The following is a 19742-nucleotide window of genomic DNA, read 5'->3' as shown; positions in this document are numbered from 1 at the left end:
GATAAATGAACACATCTAGAATGTGTCAAGTGCTCAGACATCTGACTCAGACTTGTGTTCTTAATTGTCTGCTGTCCAGGACATATGTCAAACTTGAAAGTTTTATAACTCACTCAGGGAAACAGAAGCAATTGGTATTAGAAAAGCATTAATTCTAGTTTATGTTGGGACCTTTAAATGACAGTCACTGTTCTGCCCTGGCTGAAGGATCCCTTTGGCATTAAGTGCTGTGACAAGGGCAGGAAAATATTTATTGAATGACACCTGATATAGAGAAATACCAGACTCCAAAAGACATGGAATTATATGCTTTTATTGAATCAGGCTCTGAGAAAGAGCTTCTGTCATTTCAAATCTTTTCCTGTTAACCCTTTTCCAGTTCTTTTTTTTTACACTTATGTGTTTCCCTCTGTGTCTGTCCCTTTTTTTGGCTCCCAAAATACTGTGTATACTTTAGGGAGATGAAAAGCTTATTATAACAAAAGAAAACTCTGAGCAAGGACACTTACGTGGTAAAGAAAATGGAGAAGTATTCCTATGCTGATATATTTAGAAAAAAAATGAACAGTCCACTGACCTTTGCCATGAAGGTTATTTCTACTTATCTACATAGCTACCAGTTATGGTGCTCATCACTCCTTTGTGTGGATACAGCTTTCCATCTGGTATCATTTCTTCTGCTTGAAGGATGACTTTTGTTATTGAAAAATATTTTCATTCATTAAAGAAGTTTAAGTTGACAGTTTTTCTTTTAGTATTTTAAAGATTTTGCTCATCTGTCTTCTGGCTTGTATTACTTCTCCTGGAAAACTATTGTCATTCTTATCTTTGTTCTTGTGTTTGTAATGTTCCCCTTTTTTTCTGGCTGCTTTTAAGATTTTCTTTTTTTAACTGGTTTAAAACAATTTGGTTATGATGTGCCTTGCTATAGTTTTCTACATGCTTCTTGTGTTTGGGTTCATTGAGCATCTTAGACCCATGGCTTTATAATTTTAATCAAATGTGGATGGGCTTCCCTGGTGACGCAGTGGTTAAGAATCCGCCTGCTAATGCAGGGGACACGGGTTCGAGACCTGGTCTGGGAAGATCCCACATGCCGCAGAGCAACTAGGCCCATGCAGCACAACTACTGAGCCTGCGCTCTAGAGCCCGTGAGCCACAACTGTGGAGCCTGTGTGCCACAAGTACTGAAGCCTGCGCACTGCAACAAAGAGTGGCCCCCACTTGCCGCAACTGGGGAAAGCCCGCACGCAGCAGTGAAGACCCAACACAGCCAAAATAAAATAAATAAAATAAAAGTAAATTTAAAAAAAATGTGGAAACTCTTTGACCATTATTTCTTCAAAATTTTCTATCCCTCCCCTCCTTTGGGGGATTCCAGTTATTGATACATATTCAGTTGGTTGCTTTAGGTCCCAAAGTTCACTGATGTGCTCTTCATTGTCTTTCTCATTCTTTTGTTTTTCTCTCTTTCATTTTATAGGATTCTGTTGCTGTGTCTTCAAGTTCATTAATTTTTTTCTTTTGCAGTGTTTATTTAATCTGCTAGTAATATCACCAGTGTATTTTTAAATTTCAGACATTGTAATTTTCACCTTTAGAAGTTTGCTCTGGGTCTTTCAAAAATCACTTGTGTCTATACTTAACATGTCCAGTCTTTTCTCTGACCTCTTGAATATATGAATACAGGTATAATAATTGTTTTAATGTACTTGTCTACTAATTCTGTCTGTGCAAATTCTGTTCTTTTTTTTTTCTTTCTAGGTTTGGAATATATTTTCTTGTTTCTTGTAATGCCTGGTAATTTTTTAAAATTAATTTATTTATTTTTGGCTTCATTGGGTCTTAGTCGCTGCATGTGGGCTTCCTCTAGTTGAGGTGAGCGGTGGCTACTCTTCATTGCGATGCACAGGCTTCTCATTCTGGTGGCTTCTCGTTGTGGAGCCAGGCTTTAGGCGCGCGGGCTTCAGTAGTTGTGCCATGTGGGCGTCAGTAGTTGTGCCTTATGGGCTCTAGAGTGCAGGCTCAGTAGTTGTGGTGCACAGGCTTAGTTGCTCCGTGGCATGTGGGATCTTCCTGGACCGGGCTCAAACCCGTGTCCCCTGTGTTGGCAGACAGATTCTTAACCATGGTGCCACCAGGGAAGCCCATGCCTGGTAATTTTTGATTGGATGTCAGACGACATTTTAAGTTTTACTTTGTTGGGTGATGGGTATTTTTATATTCCTAAAAATATTCTTGAACATTGTTCTGGGATAGGATTAGTTTATTTAGAAACAGTTTGATCATTTTATGTTTAAGCTTTGTAGGCAGTACCAGAACTGTGCTTATTCTGGGGTTAATTTCTCTGCTAGTGGGGAGGGACAGTTCTTTCTTTAACTGATGCTCTGTGAATTATGATGTTTTCCACTTTGGCTGTTGAGAACAGGCACTGCCCTGAACTGATATGTGCTTTGGGCATTACATCTAATCTTCTGGGATTTTCTTTCCTGGTCTCAGGTGGTTTCCTCACAGTGCTTACCTGAATACTCGAGAGGCCCCCTCGCGAGCTCTGGTGTTAACTGTGTGCAGCTCTCCCCGCTGCGGCACTGTGTCCCGCCAACTCTAGCTGCTTTGGCTTCCCTGAACTCCCAGCTCCATCCCTTCAACCCAGGGAATCTGCTGGCCCCTGATGTTAAAATGTCTAGTGTATAAACTAATTTAGAAAGCCAGTCCTCACTGACAAAACAGCTATTCAAGTAGACTTCTGTCAGAAAAAGCCTGACTTCATTTTTAAAAATTCAGAATATAAATGCTAATACGCAGTTTGATGAGTACTTTTTAAACTGCTGAGAAATAAATTGTGAAATACGTTTTGTAAGAAATTACTAAAAATGGACATTATTAAAATGTTTTGGATGTAATATAAGTAAGAAAAATGAATTTATATGCCATTTCCCCTTAATTTTTTAAAATTTTTTATATTATTTTGAGGTCAGGAATATGATGAAAGGTTTATATTCCTTTATTAAATGCATATGCATATATGTATTAATCTTTGGGGAATAACTAAATAAGAAACATGCATAAACATTCAAAATAACTACACTAATTTTGTTAGGTACCATGTTAAAATGAAACATGGAAATAATGCAAAAGAAAAATGTTTATATTATAAAATTATATTGCTAAAAACTAATTAGTCCAACAACTAGCTTAGGCTTTAATTTAAAACAGGTGGTAGAATATAATCAACATTTTTAAATGAAATAGGATAAAGGTTAACTATAAGGCAGATAATTTTTGGTATGGATTTGTGAAAATCATTTTTAAACTTTTATATTGAGTAGTATACAGAGAAGTCACATAAAATATTTTTTTCTGTAGTTTAGATCCAGTGTAAGTTAAACATTTTGCTAACCCTAGAAAACATTACATTTGAAAGACGTAATTCGTAAGCCTTATAAGCAGATTATAGAGTTTTCTCTTTTGGCTGAATAGTTTGAACTTTTATTTGATGAGAAAGTGGTACAGTTAAGTAGGTATGACATAATTGGTGTGGTTTTGAGTTCTGTAAGTTAAAAGCAAAGTTAAAATATTTAATAGCTAACATTTATTGTGCTCTTACTGTTCATTGGTACACTGTGTTTTATCTAATCTAGTTCTTACAGTGATCCTAAGAGAGAGGTACTACTCTAATCTTCCTTTCAGTGATGAGAAAACTAAGTTTCAGGAAATATTTCGCTCAAGTCAGCCCAAGAGCTGTAAACAGTAAAGCCAGAATTAGAACCCAGGCAGCCTGTCTTCAGAGGGTGTATCACTAACTACAGTGCTGTGCACTTCTCACAGCTGTGCTGTCGTGACCTTCATCTTGACAAATGAATAAATTTTAATGTATATTTTATGGTATGATAGAATATGATATGCAAGAAAGTTGTTAAACATTTTCAAGTGCTCTGCAAAACACTGAGTTATTTGTGATAACTAAATGAATCCTATTAGTTATGCTTTAAGAAAAAGCAACTATCAGAGAAATTCTGAAATGGCTTTCAGTTACTGAGTTATTAAAAAATAGGAAACTTTTAAAATTATTTGTTTTTATTAACTTTTTTTTTTTGGTTGGGAGAAATGTGAGATGGTGAATGGATTTTCTTGGTTTTATTATTTGAGGAAATATCTTAATTGTTTGTTGTAATAGTATTTACAGCAACAAATAGCAGGTTGCATTCAATGCATGCCACTTGTGTACTGGGCACTGCTCTAAACACTTCACATATTACATACATATATTTAATCCTTACAAGCAGTCTATGAGGCTGACACAGTTATCCCCATTGTATAAATTTCAGATTTTTCTAGAATGATTTTAAGTATTAGACTGATTTATTTAAACAACTACAGTCTTTTTTATTTTGTTTTTGTTTTTTTAGTAGTAAATGATGATTGGATAATTACAGCAAATATATTCAGGTTATTTTTTAACTGCTGCTTCATATTATGCTGTACCCCCATGACTACACAGATGCCCCCTTCTTCATTCAATATACAATGACCACACAGGCCTCTGCCCTTTTTTCTTGCCACTACATACTGACCCTTATTTGGTACACCCTGACTTTTAACTGCAATTATATTTCCTTCCTAAATTTCAGTTCATTCCAAGTATTATAATCACTTCCTCTCTCAAGTCTCTGCCAAGTCCTGCATTCAGTATCCCTTGTTTCCTGTTCATATAAATTCCTTAACTGAGGAGTTATTTTTTTCTTGTTCTGTGCCTGTCATGGTTTTTACATGTGAATGCATAGTAATATTTTCTAAATCCATCTTTTATATATGAACTACATGTATATAGCACTTTTATACTTATTATTTTTAGTAGTATATATCTGATTATGTGCAAGAGACTAAAAGAAGCTATTAGCCTCCCACAATTTAAAACATATTTAAATCTGTCTTTCATCCCAGTGAGAAAAATATTACTGTGTTTCTTTCTTTCTTTACATCTCACTATTTTTTAGGTTTTATGGCAATTAGATATATTCCGAAGAAGCTTGCGGGTTCTGGATGGACATGTTTGTCAGGGAGTTGCCTGCATATTTTGTGCATTGAAGGTAACCTTTTAATAGTTCCGAAAAATTACTATTGTTTCTCAAAAGATTTAATTTTATTTGATAGTTTGGTTTGTTTGACATATTTGTTTAGTTTATTTGTAATTAAAGTTATTGTCAAGTGACTTACAGTTTTGAAGAGAAATTCTTAAAGTATGACTTATTCAGGTTTACGGATTCATTTTTCTGTGTTAGGAACATTATATTTTTCATTATTTTGAAATAATCATTTAACAGATGTTTTTTGAGTTACTACTGAATTCTGGACACTGCTGTAGTTACTAAGGATACAGCAGTGAACGGAACTAATAAAAATCCCTGTTCTCATGTAGCTTATATTCTTGTAAGGGAGAAGAAAATAAATAAACAAAATATAAAGTATGTTAGGTAATAATAATTGCAAAGGAGGAAATATAAATCAGGGATAGGTACTAGAGAGTGTTGAGTAGCAAGGAAAGCCTCACTGAGAGAATGACATTTAAATCACAACTTGGAAAAGGTGATGGAGTGGACTAGAGCCTTCCAGGCAAGCAGGGACACAGCAACTGCAAAGGCCCTGAGGTGGGAGTGTGCGTGACATATTAAAGGAAACCTGACTGGTGGCAGAAGCTTTGTGAGCAAGGGGGACAGTGATAGGAGATGAGCTCAGAGGTAAGGTGAGTTGTGGTGACTTCAAAAATGTCTGCAGATTCTTTTGCACTCTTCTATTGAAAGGTGGAGTCTAATTCCTTGAATATGGGTTGCCCCTAATGTTTCATTTCCATCATATAGAATGTGGCAGAAATGAGATTAGGGTAGATTAGAAAAAGTGATAAAGTTTCCACCTGGCTCTGTCTGTTGGGGTGCTCATTCTTGGAAGTGAGTTGCCATGCTATGAGGAAGCCAAGTTGGTCATAGCTACGGCCAAGTTCCTGGCCAACAGGCAGCACCAGCAACCAGCATCAACCTCTAGACACTAGTGAGCGACCTTCAGATGACTCCCAAGTTCCAGCATTCAGACTATTACAGATGACTGCAAGTGGGGCAGAGTTGAGCCGTCCTCACCCAAACTGCAAACTTGTGGCCAAAATAAATGTTATTTTTAGTACCTAAGATTTGGGGTGGTTTTGTTGTGCAGCAGTAGATAACTGGAACAGGAGTTCAGATTGTGTAGGGCCTTCTAGACCTTTGTGAGGACCTTGACTTTTTCTCCTGAGTGATTTAGGAAGTCGTGGGATTGTTTTGAGTGGAGGAGTGATATAACCTGTGTTAAGTAAGTATAATATTTGGACTAGGTCTCTTTGGTTGCTTGGATGAGAATATATAGATTAGGGACAAAGGCAGAAACAGGGAGTCCAGTATATATTAGTAACTCATTTATGTCGTTGAAATTTTTGCCCAAGAATTTAAGATTTGATTAATATGTTTTCAGAAATAAATATTTCAGTCTTTTACATTCTTGAATATTCTTAGTACACACACATATACATAATACAGGAAAATAAAAGGTGGTTTTCATGCTTTATTTTCACTTACATTCCTAAAAAGGCTGTTTGAATAAGTCACCAAAGGAGGCAATTTTATTTTATTTTTAAAAATTTTTTAATTTAATTTTATGTATTTTTTTATACAGCAGGTTCTTATTAGTCATCAATTTTATACACATCAGTGTATACATGTCAATCCCAATCAGGAGGCGATTTTATATTCTCTTTTTTATATGGTAAAAATAGGGTTGATGAAGAATGAACTTAGATCAGATTACGGTATTGCATTTTATTTACTCTGCAGTAAATTTTGAATGTTTTGTCCAGTTGTAAAAACTAGTTAAATTTTCTAGCTCAGGTCTTCCCATAGCCTTACACATCACCTGCCTCTTTCCCCTGCTTGCGTCCCCTGCCTCAAAACACCTGTGCGTGCGCGTGTGCACATGCATGCGCGCGCGCGCGCACACACACACACACACACACACACACACTGCACTGTCCTCCTTGCAGTTTCTCAGAGCTGGCTTTCATCTCTGAGTGTTTTCATTATTATTCTTTTTGTCTAGAATGATTTTCTTCCAGATGTCCCTGTGGCTAACACCCTTATTTCCTTTATGCCTCTCCTTAAATGTTATTTGTCCATCAGTGAGACCTTCCCTGACTACCCTTGGTAATAGATAAGCTCCCTTCCTCTCTCCTACCCCCAGCATGCCTATCCCTATTACACTACTTTATCTTTCTCTCTTGTATTGTATTTCTTTGTTTTTCTCTATTGTACTTATTACATTCTGACATATAATTACTTATTTGCCCTCTCCTCATTACTACAACTAGAATGTATGCTCCATGAGGGCAGGGTCTTTGTTTTCTGGTGTAGAACAATGCCTCACATATACTAGACAATCAAAAAAATAGATGTTAAATGTGTAGGATTAATATCTTAAACATTACCTGGAAAAGTTGACTACCTAAATAAGAAATGACTTTTGAAAATATTTTTCATTTTTTATCATTTGTAATTGTAGCTAAAAATTTTGGTTCTGAATATCTAATATCACTTGGCATCTTTCTTTTTAAATTTCTTATTTGTAAATTAAATTTTCTTGTATGAGTGGAACAGATTCTTGAAATATTTCCTAGCCTACCATATGTTCATCTTAAATGCAGTTTTTTTTTGAGATGACATACCCCTTGAGCTAATTAATATAGAACTTAATATGATCAATCCTTATTTGGTGGTTTATCACACAGCAAACTTTATTTTTTCCCTACTTTCACTCACCTAAGATGATTGTCATAAAACTGGAACTTATTAAAAAGTTTTTCTTGCTTAAATTCAATAAAGAAAATAGAAGACCAGATTAACACCTATAATTTAATGTTCTTGAATGATGTTCCCACTGTTTCAAGTCTAGTGAGTTCCTACTGTTTTATTTGATTATATGATGTTTATTTTTGTATAACATAATTTTAATTCCTGCAGTACACTTTAAGATTTAAAGCAACTTATCTCAAAACTCTTTCTAAATAACTTAGATCGTAGTCAGCTAGGAGACAGTTTAAAAATGGGCCTCATCTCAATCAGAATCTCTGAGGATGGGATCTGAGAACTTTCCATGTTTAATTCTTATGCACTAACATTTGATTTAGAGACTTGGGCAACCATTTCTACATATTACTCATAGAAATAATTAATTTTTTAATGGAATTTTAAAGCAAAAGACTGTTAGTTTGAGTATAGAGTTTCGAGTTTCGCTGTTGAAATGAAATTGCTCAAGTTTTTTAGTTGTTGGTGTTAAACTTACTGGTTGATGTATTTGTTGATTCCCAGACGATATTTGCACAGTTTCAACACAGTCGAGAAAAAGCACTTCCTTCGGATAACATAAGGCATGCTCTTGCAGAAAGTTTCAAAGATGAGCAGCGATTTCAGCTTGGCCTTATGGATGATGCTGCAGAGTGCTTTGTAAGTATTTCTGATAATCCTTAAGTTAGAATGGCAGTTTGCATTCCTTAAATTATGCACCTTTTGAGACAAATGAAACAAATTTATAGCAGTGGAAAAGTATCAGAACTGCTCAGTAGATCCCTGTCTTACCTACCCTTCAAAGCTCAGTTTAAGTCCACATGTGTTTTGTGTACTTTTGCTTTTGATTATTTGTGCTGCTCTAATTTTTCAGTTAGGCTACTAAAATACTTTAAAATTTAGTTACTGGAGCAAAAAGGCTTATTATGTATCAATCATAGCACTTAAGTCGTTCTGTTCCATGGGATTTACATATGCAACACACTCTCCCAGTAACATTTCTCATTACATGCAATGATTCTCTTTGAAGAGCAGAGGATCTTGATGGGCAGCTGTCAGGGGCAACAATTCTGATATACACCTTACTCCAGGTTGAGAATCACTCACTGAGGTTGATGTTCTGAGACTGTGTTACCACCATATTGATAAGTAGAGCATTCCTTTGATCAGGGATGTACCTTATATACCTTCTTAAATATGCATGTTGATGTTTAATCGTTTCAATAAAATAGATGTCACCTATATTTAAGATAGCTATTTCTTCTCTTAGTTTTATATCTCTTCAGCAAATTCTGTAAATTCTTTCATCAGAAACCCTTTTAAGGTTTGCGTCGCCATGTTATTTCCCTGTCACCATTTCTGTTTAGCTCGGGCCTCTACTCTCAGCATTATTTAAGCCTCCTTGTTAGTGTCCTTTTAACCTATATCCTAAGAGTCTTTTTTAACAGCCACCATATTAATATAATTTTTTTCAGATAAATGCTTGCACTTCATATATTTCTGTGATTCACATCTGACTCTCTTCTGACATTTAAGGCTCTTTAAATTCAAACTCCAGTTTATCTCTTTGCTTCCTTCCTGAATTTTCCCTTCTGGTGAGATAGTTTCAGTCCATTCCTCAAACATGTCTTTTAAATTCCTGTTTTATAGCCTTTGCTCAAGTTCCTGAAATATTCAAAACTTTCCTAACCTATTATTTTTTAAAGTTCAACATAAGTCACATCTACTAGATAATGCATCATCAAAGCATCCCAATCCGTTCTCCAAATTTTTGAAGAATTTATTACTCTTTATAGAATTCATTTGGCATTTGTGTTTTTTTTTAAATGAACATCTTGAATGCTTAGCACACTTGCCATGTTGACTAAAATATGACAAAAACAACACACACAGTCATGAAATATGCTTTTCATACTTCTCGTGTTTATAATTGCTCCACTGCTTAAAATATAAATGGATATATTTTGTACAATACTGAACTTTATAGTCTTACTTTCACTTAAGTGAAGTATACTAATCCATGATATGATTATTCATGGGATATCTAGAAATCCAGGCTTAAATAATTGAATAGTTATAAATGTCCTGGGGCAGAGGAGGGGGAAGTTAACTAATTAAAATAATCCATTGGTTAAGTTTTGGTAAAAGGGATAATTTGTTAAAGAAATTAATACCCCTTATTGATCTATATTACAAATCCACACTTTCATAAGAAGTTTGTTGAAGAGCAGATTACTTGCATTCGGGTTGTTAGTGCAGGTATTATAAGCCTTTATCATTGATGTTTTGATTTAAGTTATGTAGACTATCCAAATGATCCAAGTAGGATTTTTTTTAATTAATTGCTTTTTCTCAATGTGAGAATGCTGGGAACATAGGAAATCTTGTTTTCTAATATTAAATTCTAGATGTCAGCCACCATGAATTGATTTTTTAAATCTTTATTAAAATCATGTTACATTATAATGTTTTGCTAAAATTTTTTTAAAATCGAATGCTGCAAAAGGTGAATAATTGAGCAACATTTGAAGGCTCGGTTAAAGAGGGAAGCTGAAAAGCTGACAATGTATATGGCACTTCTGAGTTTGACACTTTGGAAAATACTTAGATTTTTCAATTTGTAAAGTTAAAAAGAGTTGTATTTTGAAGTGTCCTATGCAAGATTTGCAACTCATTTGTCTCTTAATTTTTTAATTAGGAAAATATATTGGAGAGGATTCATTTTCACATAGTGCCAAGCAGAGATGCCGACATGTGTACCTCTAAATCTTGTATCACTCACCAGAAGTTTGCTATGACTCTGTATGAACAGGTGAGATGGCTTAACTGTTTTATTAGAGACTATATTTATGTTTTATGATTGATAAATTAGACATATATTTTTACCTGCAGTGTGTGTGTCGTAGCTGTGGAGCATCATCAGATCCTCTACCCTTTACAGAATTTGTGCGGTACATTTCTACAACGGCCCTATGGTAAGAACCTACTAAAGCATATTTACCAAAGATGTTAGTCATGTATGTGATCACATTGAGCCTTCATTTTATGAAACTGTAGCATATCTGAATATCTACTCTCTGAGATTAACGAATGTGCTACCATCAGGGGTACTAAGTGATGTCTATCTCAGTTGTTTCTGACTTAACCAAGTATAGATGTCACTCAGTGAAATGTACAGAATATTAGTCAAAATGTATATTTATTTATATTTATAGCAAGTTTTTGAAACCGTGAAGGAGAGCTTAAAATGACAAGTTCAAGGGTAAATGGAATTGTACATGATTTCTTCATTTTTGCTAAGGTGTTACCTTTGTAGTGGCCATGTCTCCTGTCGGCTCCACCATGTCCCTGCATAGTGATGGAAGCTAGGGTAAGCAGACAAGAAAGAAAAAAGTGAAAATAATCCTCTATTAGGTTTATTGCATTTAAGGCCATAACATTCACCTGAAATAAAAATTTGCCATGCTTGTCTGTCCCCTCCCTCCCTAGCCATGAAACATCAGCTTAGGGATCCAAAAATGATCTCTAGACTTTACATAGTAAGAGTTGTTTGAACACGGCAACAGGTATTTGAGAGTGTAAATATTTGATGTATGATAAACACTGAATGAGATCATAAATGTTTGCAGATACTTTAGTACAAAAGACAAAACATGGGTCAATAATTATTAATCAGAATGCATCAGTACAGCAGTTAGTTACTAAATGCTACCAATATTTTTATCATTGCACAAAGTGAATATTAGGTGCTCATCCATTTCATTGTATTATTAAACTTCCTTGATTTATTTTGGATATAGCACATTATTTCTTAAAGATCATTGAATATAGCAAGTTGGTAATTTGGATATATACAGAGTTGGGAAACATCGATTTAGAGGAACATTCTTTAAACTTCAGTCATTTGTAGTCAGTTTCATTCACTTTGTTTGAAGAGTAGGGTGGTGTTTGAATCAGGATAGACCACAAACTAAAAGCTGTAAAACCTTAAGTCTACTTTGAAACTCTTGTGTAAAATGACAGTGCTCTGAGACAGTATCAGGTAATAAGAATTAGAGTTCCATCAGTCTCTCTCTGGTCCATGCCATGAATTGCTAAAGCCCAGAATTTGAATTCTAATTATAATCTCTCTCTTTTTATTGGTGATAAGTATTGAATACCAGTTGTTCAATGCTTACTATGTTCCAGGCTTTACATTAATTGTTGCTTTTAATCTTAACAAAAACTTTTGTTGATCAAGAAATAGGTTTAATATGATTAACCTGGTAAATGGATGAATTAAGATTGAAATCCAGGTCTGGGTTCATTTCAAATTCAAAATGTATCTGGTTAACCACTACTCTGATGCTGTCAATTTTGTAAAAAACCATTATGTGCATTTTGAATGAGCCTGTCAGATTTAGTGCTTTCTAGTCTACTTGTGAAGTGCTTTAGAAGAATTGGTACTTTTAGTTGTTATTGAATATTGTATATTACTTACCACTGAACTGTAAAATATATCCAGCTCTAGGATAGTTAAAATTACTATTAAGTAAAACCAGAGCACCACGAATGCAAACTAGTAGGCGTATTGAGCTTACATTATATATCTTTTTGGAAATGTTTAAATAGTTGTTTAAAGTTACTTAATACCTTGATATGTAAAAATTTGACTCTAGGAGAAGTTGGATACAAAATGGCACTGATACCCTGCCTAGACTCTAATGAAATGGTTAGTAGTCATAATAGGAACAAAAGGCACAAGCCTCATTTAAGTAGCTTTGGTTGTGACTTCTGCATTAATCAGCAAAGGGCCCTTCTCTTAGCTGAAAATAACTTTGTTTATGGGAACTTTAGGCCAGAGAGGGAGCCTTTCCTAAAGTTTCTTGTTCTTGTTAGGCAAAAGTTTAAACTCAAGTCCCTGTTTGTTAAGTAATAACGTAAAAGAAACTGTTAACTTAGAATTACCTTCAGATGGAACATCTTACCTCATTCATCTAATTCCAAACAATGGTATGATTTCATGTTATTTTATTCTGTTCTTGACCTTTTTTCATCATAACCTGCCAAATATCATAATTTTTCATTTCATGGAAATTTACTTCATGGTTAATTTTTCAAACAAAATTGTGTTTTAAGACAGAAAAAATGATCATACCTATATTGATAACTTAGTATTTTTGATGCAAATTTACTGGATATTTTTTAAGTTCGTAGGCCAGGTTTGGGACTGCTTCTTTCTTTTGTAGCAATGAAGTTGAAAGAATGATGGAAAGGCATGAACGCTCTAAGCCTGAAATGTTTGCAGAATTGCTGCAAGCAGCAAATACAACTGATGACTATAGGAAATGTCCTGTAAGTATAATTTGGAGAACACTAGTGTGCTTCTGTATTTGTAAATTTGAAAATAGACATTCAGAAATTACCATGCAAATATTAATTATATCTGGAATTAATTTGAAGAATTTATTTTTTCAGTGTTTTCTTAGGTAACTCTTTATACCATATGAGCTCTTATTTCTTTAAAAACTTGTAACACTGTGAAGGATTTAAGGTAGCATATGTTGATTAAGTTCTGAAGTCTATCATTTGACTAAAGAGAATTTCTTTTTTGTTTTTCTTTAAATAAACATTACAGATGGTATTATTCTTCCCTCATGTAACATTATTAATGGCTTCAAGGGCTTTATATCTGCTATTTTTTTAGGTTGAATTCTTGTTTTAACAGATTTACAAAAATACCGAAGAAAAGTACTTTGATTTAAAATAAACTTTATGTTTAATCAATAATTAAGACAAATACTTTGCTAGAAGTCTATTTTAATATGCTGAAGAAATAAATTTCTGATACATGTTAAGAATGTTGTTGCATAATACAAACTGTATAAGGCATTACATGTGGTATATCTGTTTTGATAATTTCAAAAGTTGTCTTTTGTGTTTTTCTTTAGAGTAACTGTGGCCAAAAAATAAAAATTCGGCGTGTTTTAATGAATTGCCCAGAGATTGTTACAATTGGTTTAGTCTGGGACTCTGAGCATTCTGACTTGACCGAGGATGTTGTTCGGAATCTCGCAACACATCTTTATCTTCCCGGGGTATATCAACTCTTTTCATTCTCTTCCTTTTTATTTTTAAATTCCTCTAAAACATCTTCATATATTATAAGGCACTTTGTTTTTCAGAACTAAATTTTCTTTCTAAAGGAAATAATTTGCAGATGTAACTCTGATAAAGTTAATCAAATCAGGCTAACTGGAATGCCTTTCTTGCTTAGACTAGGAATGTCTTTCAGTTACAAACTAAACCATCATGTGCTCTATCCCTGTATCACTATAGAGTGATGATGATATGATACTGTATGCATGTGTGTATGTGTGTGTTTGATAATGATTATAAATATAAATATTAAGCTAGAAAAATTTAAGATTTAAAATTCATCTACAGCTCTTATCTCTTAATATGCTTTTTACCATCTTAATATATTTTGAATTGGTTTATATTACAATTAAACTTTTAAATAGTTATCTTGAGGTAGTACGTTTAATGTATGTTAAAATATGTGATTCAATCATGAATTATCAGGAAATGTGTAATTTACCTCACATTTTGAGTTTATGTATGTAAAGTGTCAATTCTGTGTTAGAGATACTGTGCTACTAAACTAAGTTGTAATAAATACATTTTATTGGACTTAATGTTTCTTGTGGACTAATTGAAAGTAGTAATTCTGTTAACAGGGCAATGTGGTGTCTTTAGTACTAATATAATATCAGTTTGGGGCAGTATGCATGAGAAATATTTTTCATAGAGAATCAAATGCATGACTCATCAAATAATTGTTCCTCATTTTAAAAAAGATACAGTATTAAATATACATTATTTTTAAACAGCTTTTTTATAGGGTTACTGATGAAAATGCCAAAAATAGCGAACTTCACCTTGTTGGCATGATTTGCTACACTAGCCGACATTACTGTGCCTTTGCTTTTCATACCAAGAGTTCCAAATGGGTATTTTTTGATGATGCAAATGTGAAAGAGGTAAGTGACGCTTTACAAACTGGAATATTTATTGTGATTTTTACTTTTTAGGAATAAATGATATAATAATGAAATAATTATATAAAATAATTATTATATGTATTTATATAAAATAGAAATAAGTGAATTTAATTATAATAGCATCATTTAAAGCCCTCCAGTATTAAAAATTAGAAAACCAAATAGATGAAGCAACTACTTTAGACACTGGACGACAGGCAGTTGAACAGAAAAAAGGGAAACCAACAAGATGAACCCTACAATGATCCCTGCCTACTGCCTAGAGGTAGTTTCTGGATTGCAGTGCAGCGAGGGAGAACCCAAACAAAGCCTAGTAGTCTCACTGAGTTGAGGAAACCGAAATTAGAGTTCAGGGAGGCCAAGATGGCTAAAATTTGCTGGACAGATTACCAGAAAGAAAGCTGCACAGAGGGAAAGTCCTGGAGATTGGCAGAGGGATCCCCTTTAATCTTTGGCTGAATAGTGATCCACCATTTGTAGGGTAAATGAGCACAAGGTGGCAGAAGGGACCACTGGAAAACAATTCCCTAAACTCATGGGGCTAGAATAGTTTGCATCCGTACTAGCAAGCGTGGATACACAGGACATCAAGTTGAATCCTCAGAAAAATATCACCTTAATGGTGGGGCTAAATTATTCCTAGACTGAAGATTGCTCTGGACCTGACATAAAAAGCTTAAAATGATGCCTTCAAAGGGCCAAGATGATACCATATGACATAACACATAACTACATGTCAACAATTTAAAAGGAAAACAAAATAGTTCAATAGCCAAAAATGTAAAATTCAGTGAAATTTCAATATGCCATTTCAAAGTAGCATTCACTAAAAAATTACCGAATATACAAAGAAGTAGGAAGACATGACCCATGCCCTGAAGGAATATCAGTAACAACAGACCTTCTCTGCCATTTCATTTCTTCAAATCACATGAAATGGGGTGAGCAGGCAAAGAAGGGAAATGGAGCACACCTTCTTTTCTCTCAGAAACTTCATCAGCACTTCAAAAACGAGGGTTCATACTAATAACTGATCTCGGAGGTCAGTTCCAGGCCAGATCTGATATTAAATTGCCTTAGGAAAAAAAAAGACCAAAAATGACAGAAGTAGACATATCAGATAAGAAGGTTAAAACTGCTGTTTGGCTATAGAGAGATTTATTAAATAACAGTCAGTAAACATGGACCATAAAACTAGCTGATAAATTGGACTTTGTCAAAACTTTTGCTCTTCAGTAAGGTACTGTTAGGAGAATAAAAAGACAAACCATAGACTGGGAGAAAATATTTGTCAAGCATATATCTAATAAAGCCTATATTCAGAATATATAAAGCACTCTTTTTTTAAATTTATGTATTTAATTTAGTTATTTTTGGCTGTGTTGGGTCTTCGTTACTGCGTGCGGGCTTTCTCTAGTTGCGGCGAGTACGGGCCACTCCTTGTTGCGGTGTGCAGGTTTCTCATTGCGGTGGCTTCTCTTGTTGCAGAGCACAGGCTCTAGGCACACGGGATTCATTAGTTGTGGCACGTGGGCTCAGTAGTTGTGGCTCACAGGCTCTAAAGCGCAGGCTCAGTATTTGTGGCGCATGGGCTTAGTTGCTCCACGGCATGTGGGATCTTCCCGGACCTGGGCTCGAACCCGTGTCCTCTGCGTTGGCAGGTGGATTCCCAACCACTGCACCACCAGGGAAGCCCAAGAACTCTTAAACTCAATAATAAAAAGACAAATCAATTAAAAAGTGGGCAAAAGATTTGGACAGTTCACCAAAGAAGATACATGAATGGCCCTTGAAATGATATTCAGTACATCATTAGGCACAAAGGAAGTACAAATTTGATTCACAATGAGATTGTATTACTCACCTATTAGAATGCCTAAAATTAAAAAGACTGACCATACCAAGAGCTGACAAGGACTCTTGTGAGGCTGATGGAAACGCAGAACTGAACAATCACTTTAGAAAACAGTTTATCAGTTTCTTATAAATTTAAACATGTTTATCATACAGCCTAGCAATTCCACTCCTGTGAAAGCATGTATCCATACATAATTTGTACTTCAATTTTCATAGCAGTTTTACTCATAGTAACCAAAACTGGAAACAACTCAAATGTCTATCATCAGGTGAATATAAAGAAGTTGTACAACCATACAATGGAATATAATAATCAGCAATAAAAAGGAATGAACTAGTGATACATGCAACAATGTAGAAAAATCTCAAAAGCATTGCGCTAAATGAAAGAAGTGAGACACAAACAGCTAAATAATATGATTCCGCTTATGTGAAATTCTAGAAAAGGAAAACACAAAGTGACAGAGTAGACCATTGGTTGCCAGGCATTGCAAAGGGGTACAGGGAAAGTTTTGGAAGTGAGGATTACATGATTGTAGACATTTAGCAGAACTCACTGACTTGTACAGTGTAATTGGATGGTTTTATTTTATTAAGTTATATTCAATAAAGCCAGTGAAAAAATTTGGAAATTCATATTCTAAAGTCCACACTTTGCTTGAATTACTTAGTACTTTGATATGGCAGTTTATTAAGAAGTTCCATCTTGAGTCAGTATGCAGCAACATTTTGGCACTCCTATTTTGCATCCTCATAGTTTAAATTGTCAAAATTTGAAGGAAGAACTGGGTAGTCACTCTCTGAGTTTCAGGTTTCTTTTGTTTTCAAACTACTCTCGTTCTTCAAGTATCTCAGAATCCCAGGTAAAGGGGGTAAACAGCTAAAAATGTGTAATTTGCGGCTTCCCTGGTGGCGCAGTGGTTGGGAGTCCGCCTGCCGATGCAGGGGACGCGGGTTCATGCCCCGGTCCGGGAGGATCCCATGTGCCGCGGAGTGGCTGGGCCCGTGGGCCATGGCCGCTGGGCCTGCGCGTCCGGAGCCTGTGCGCCGCAGCGGTGAGAGGCCCGCATACCGGAAAAAAAAAAAAGTAAAAATGTGTAATTTGAACAAACTCCTCAAATTTTTTTGAAGACCCCTTCTCTAATAAAAAGCGAATATTCTAGAATGCTTTGTTTCATTGGTTTTGTTTTGTTTTTAAATGAACTTTATAGAGGTATAATTTACAAACATTAAAATGTACCCATTCTAAGTGTATAGTTTGGATTTTGACAACTGTATACATGCCTGTTTAACCTCCACAATCATTGTATAGAACATTTTCATCACTCCAGAAAATCCTGTCATGTCCCTTTACTGTCCCCAACCCTGGGTCCCAGGAAATCATTGATCTCATTCTACAGTTTATGTGAATGGTCTCTTAATAGACATTCTCTGTGTTTGGCTTCCTTTGGTAGGCATAATATCTTTTTTTTTTTTATTTCAAGATACTTTATTTATTTATTTTAAAACAGGTCACAACACTAAGCTTCTGGCCCATTCTGCCAATGCACAAGCTACAAATGCTTGCTCAGCAGTTGAGGGGCACACTTTAGTAGCATGTTTGAAAAGTGAATAAAAATCCATGTAAAACAAATGTTCAAATAGTTTCCATAGGAACACGGATAAGTGTGACCCCATCACCTAGTCTTACACATTGTTGCATCTGTGCCAACCCTATTTACATAGACATCTCAAAACTGGCAGAAATTAAGTTAAATGGTCCCCCGCAAACCCTTAAATCAAGCTAAACTCGCAGTTAACAGCTACAAGAATGGTATCTACACATTAATATGAGCTGAAGCACAGGCTTCTGGGTGCTGTTTCATTCCACTCTCCCAAACACAGGACACAGGCAGAGTGCCAACATCCTGCTCCTCTACTCCGAGTGGGAAGTCGTGGTTCTGGATTTGCTGCATCAGTTGCCATGTTGGCCCTGACGTCACATAGTAGATGGACAGTCTCTGGAATCCATTGAAAGTAGAAGCAGCAGCGGCTGCCATCCAGTCATCATACGGCCATCCAGTTGTTCCAGCACCATTTGTTGAATAGACTCTTATATTTCCCCATTAAATTGCTTGAAGTCTTTGTCAAAAGTCAGTCAACATGTATGAACAAAGCCTCTAAAATTTTGATAATCTAGATCTTGATATAGAAAGTGTACAATCTTGCCCATCAGTTTTTTAATGATAATGTTTATATGATTTTTATCTAGACTAGTTACTAAACAAAATTAATCATATAGTGTGATGAACAGTTGAACTGCTAGTGTCTGAGTGTCTTTAAAATTTTTTAATATACAAAGTAATTCAGTCTCTGCCTTTTCATGTAACACATTGATTACAAGGTTTTGTTTTGTTTCTATTCATTTGTAATTTTTTAAGGTTGGAACTAGATGGAAAGATGTGGTCTCCAAGTGTATCCGATGCCACTTCCAACCACTGCTTTTGTTTTACGCAAAACCAGATGGCACAGCAGTTTCCACTGAAGATGCACTCAGGCAGGTCATCAACTGGTCACCTCATAAATCCGTTGCAGAAAATATAGGTAATTGTTTAAAAGTTCTTTTTAGTGTTTTTCTGTTATCACAATCACACTAGGAATACTAATATACTGAATATGAAATGAATGTTGAGGATAATTTCAAAATTTAGTTTCAGTAAAGTGGAGTTCAGGAAAATTCTAATACTTAGAATTAGTCTTTATAAAGAAACCTTTCCTCCTCTGTGGCCTCAGAAGCACCTTCAGCAGCCACCCACGACTATGGTCACACAAACACAGGAGGGGATACTTGGCTGGTAGCTCTTACTAGCAGTAAATATTGAGATTTAAAGTGAGTTAGTACACTGGAAAAGTCCAAAGCAGCGAGGCCATTTTTGAATGCCCTACAAAGCATGTAGAAGTCCTTAAAAGATGTCAGTCCTCTAAGTTTTTAAGTAATTTTCTC

General features: G+C 35.1%; 1 protein-coding gene across 4 annotated transcripts in view; it reads left to right on the top strand.

Moving 5' to 3' along the window:
• Positions 1-19742, top strand: part of USP53 (ubiquitin specific peptidase 53) — a 64650-nt gene that overhangs the window by 21835 nt on the left and 23073 nt on the right. For 3 of the 4 annotated variants that reach the window (XM_067735187.1, XM_067735188.1, XM_067735189.1), the window contains exons 3-10: positions 4998-5090; positions 8385-8519; positions 10558-10671; positions 10752-10834; positions 13088-13193; positions 13790-13936; positions 14732-14881; positions 19180-19342. In XM_067735187.1, coding sequence (XP_067591288.1) covers positions 4998-5090; positions 8385-8519; positions 10558-10671; positions 10752-10834; positions 13088-13193; positions 13790-13936; positions 14732-14881; positions 19180-19342 — 991 coding nt within the window. Of the gene's footprint in view, positions 1-4997; positions 5091-8384; positions 8520-10557; positions 10672-10751; positions 10835-10863; positions 12571-13087; positions 13194-13789; positions 13937-14731; positions 14882-19179; positions 19343-19742 lie in introns of those variants that run through there. The other variant, XM_067735190.1, reaches the window with a different exon arrangement.

Source organism: Pseudorca crassidens, chromosome 4 (genome assembly GCF_039906515.1).
Source record: "Pseudorca crassidens isolate mPseCra1 chromosome 4, mPseCra1.hap1, whole genome shotgun sequence".
NCBI classification, from domain to species: domain Eukaryota; kingdom Metazoa; phylum Chordata; class Mammalia; order Artiodactyla; family Delphinidae; genus Pseudorca; species Pseudorca crassidens.
The sequence above is the reverse complement of the archived record's forward strand: the minus strand, read 5'-3'. Positions and strand labels throughout refer to the sequence as shown.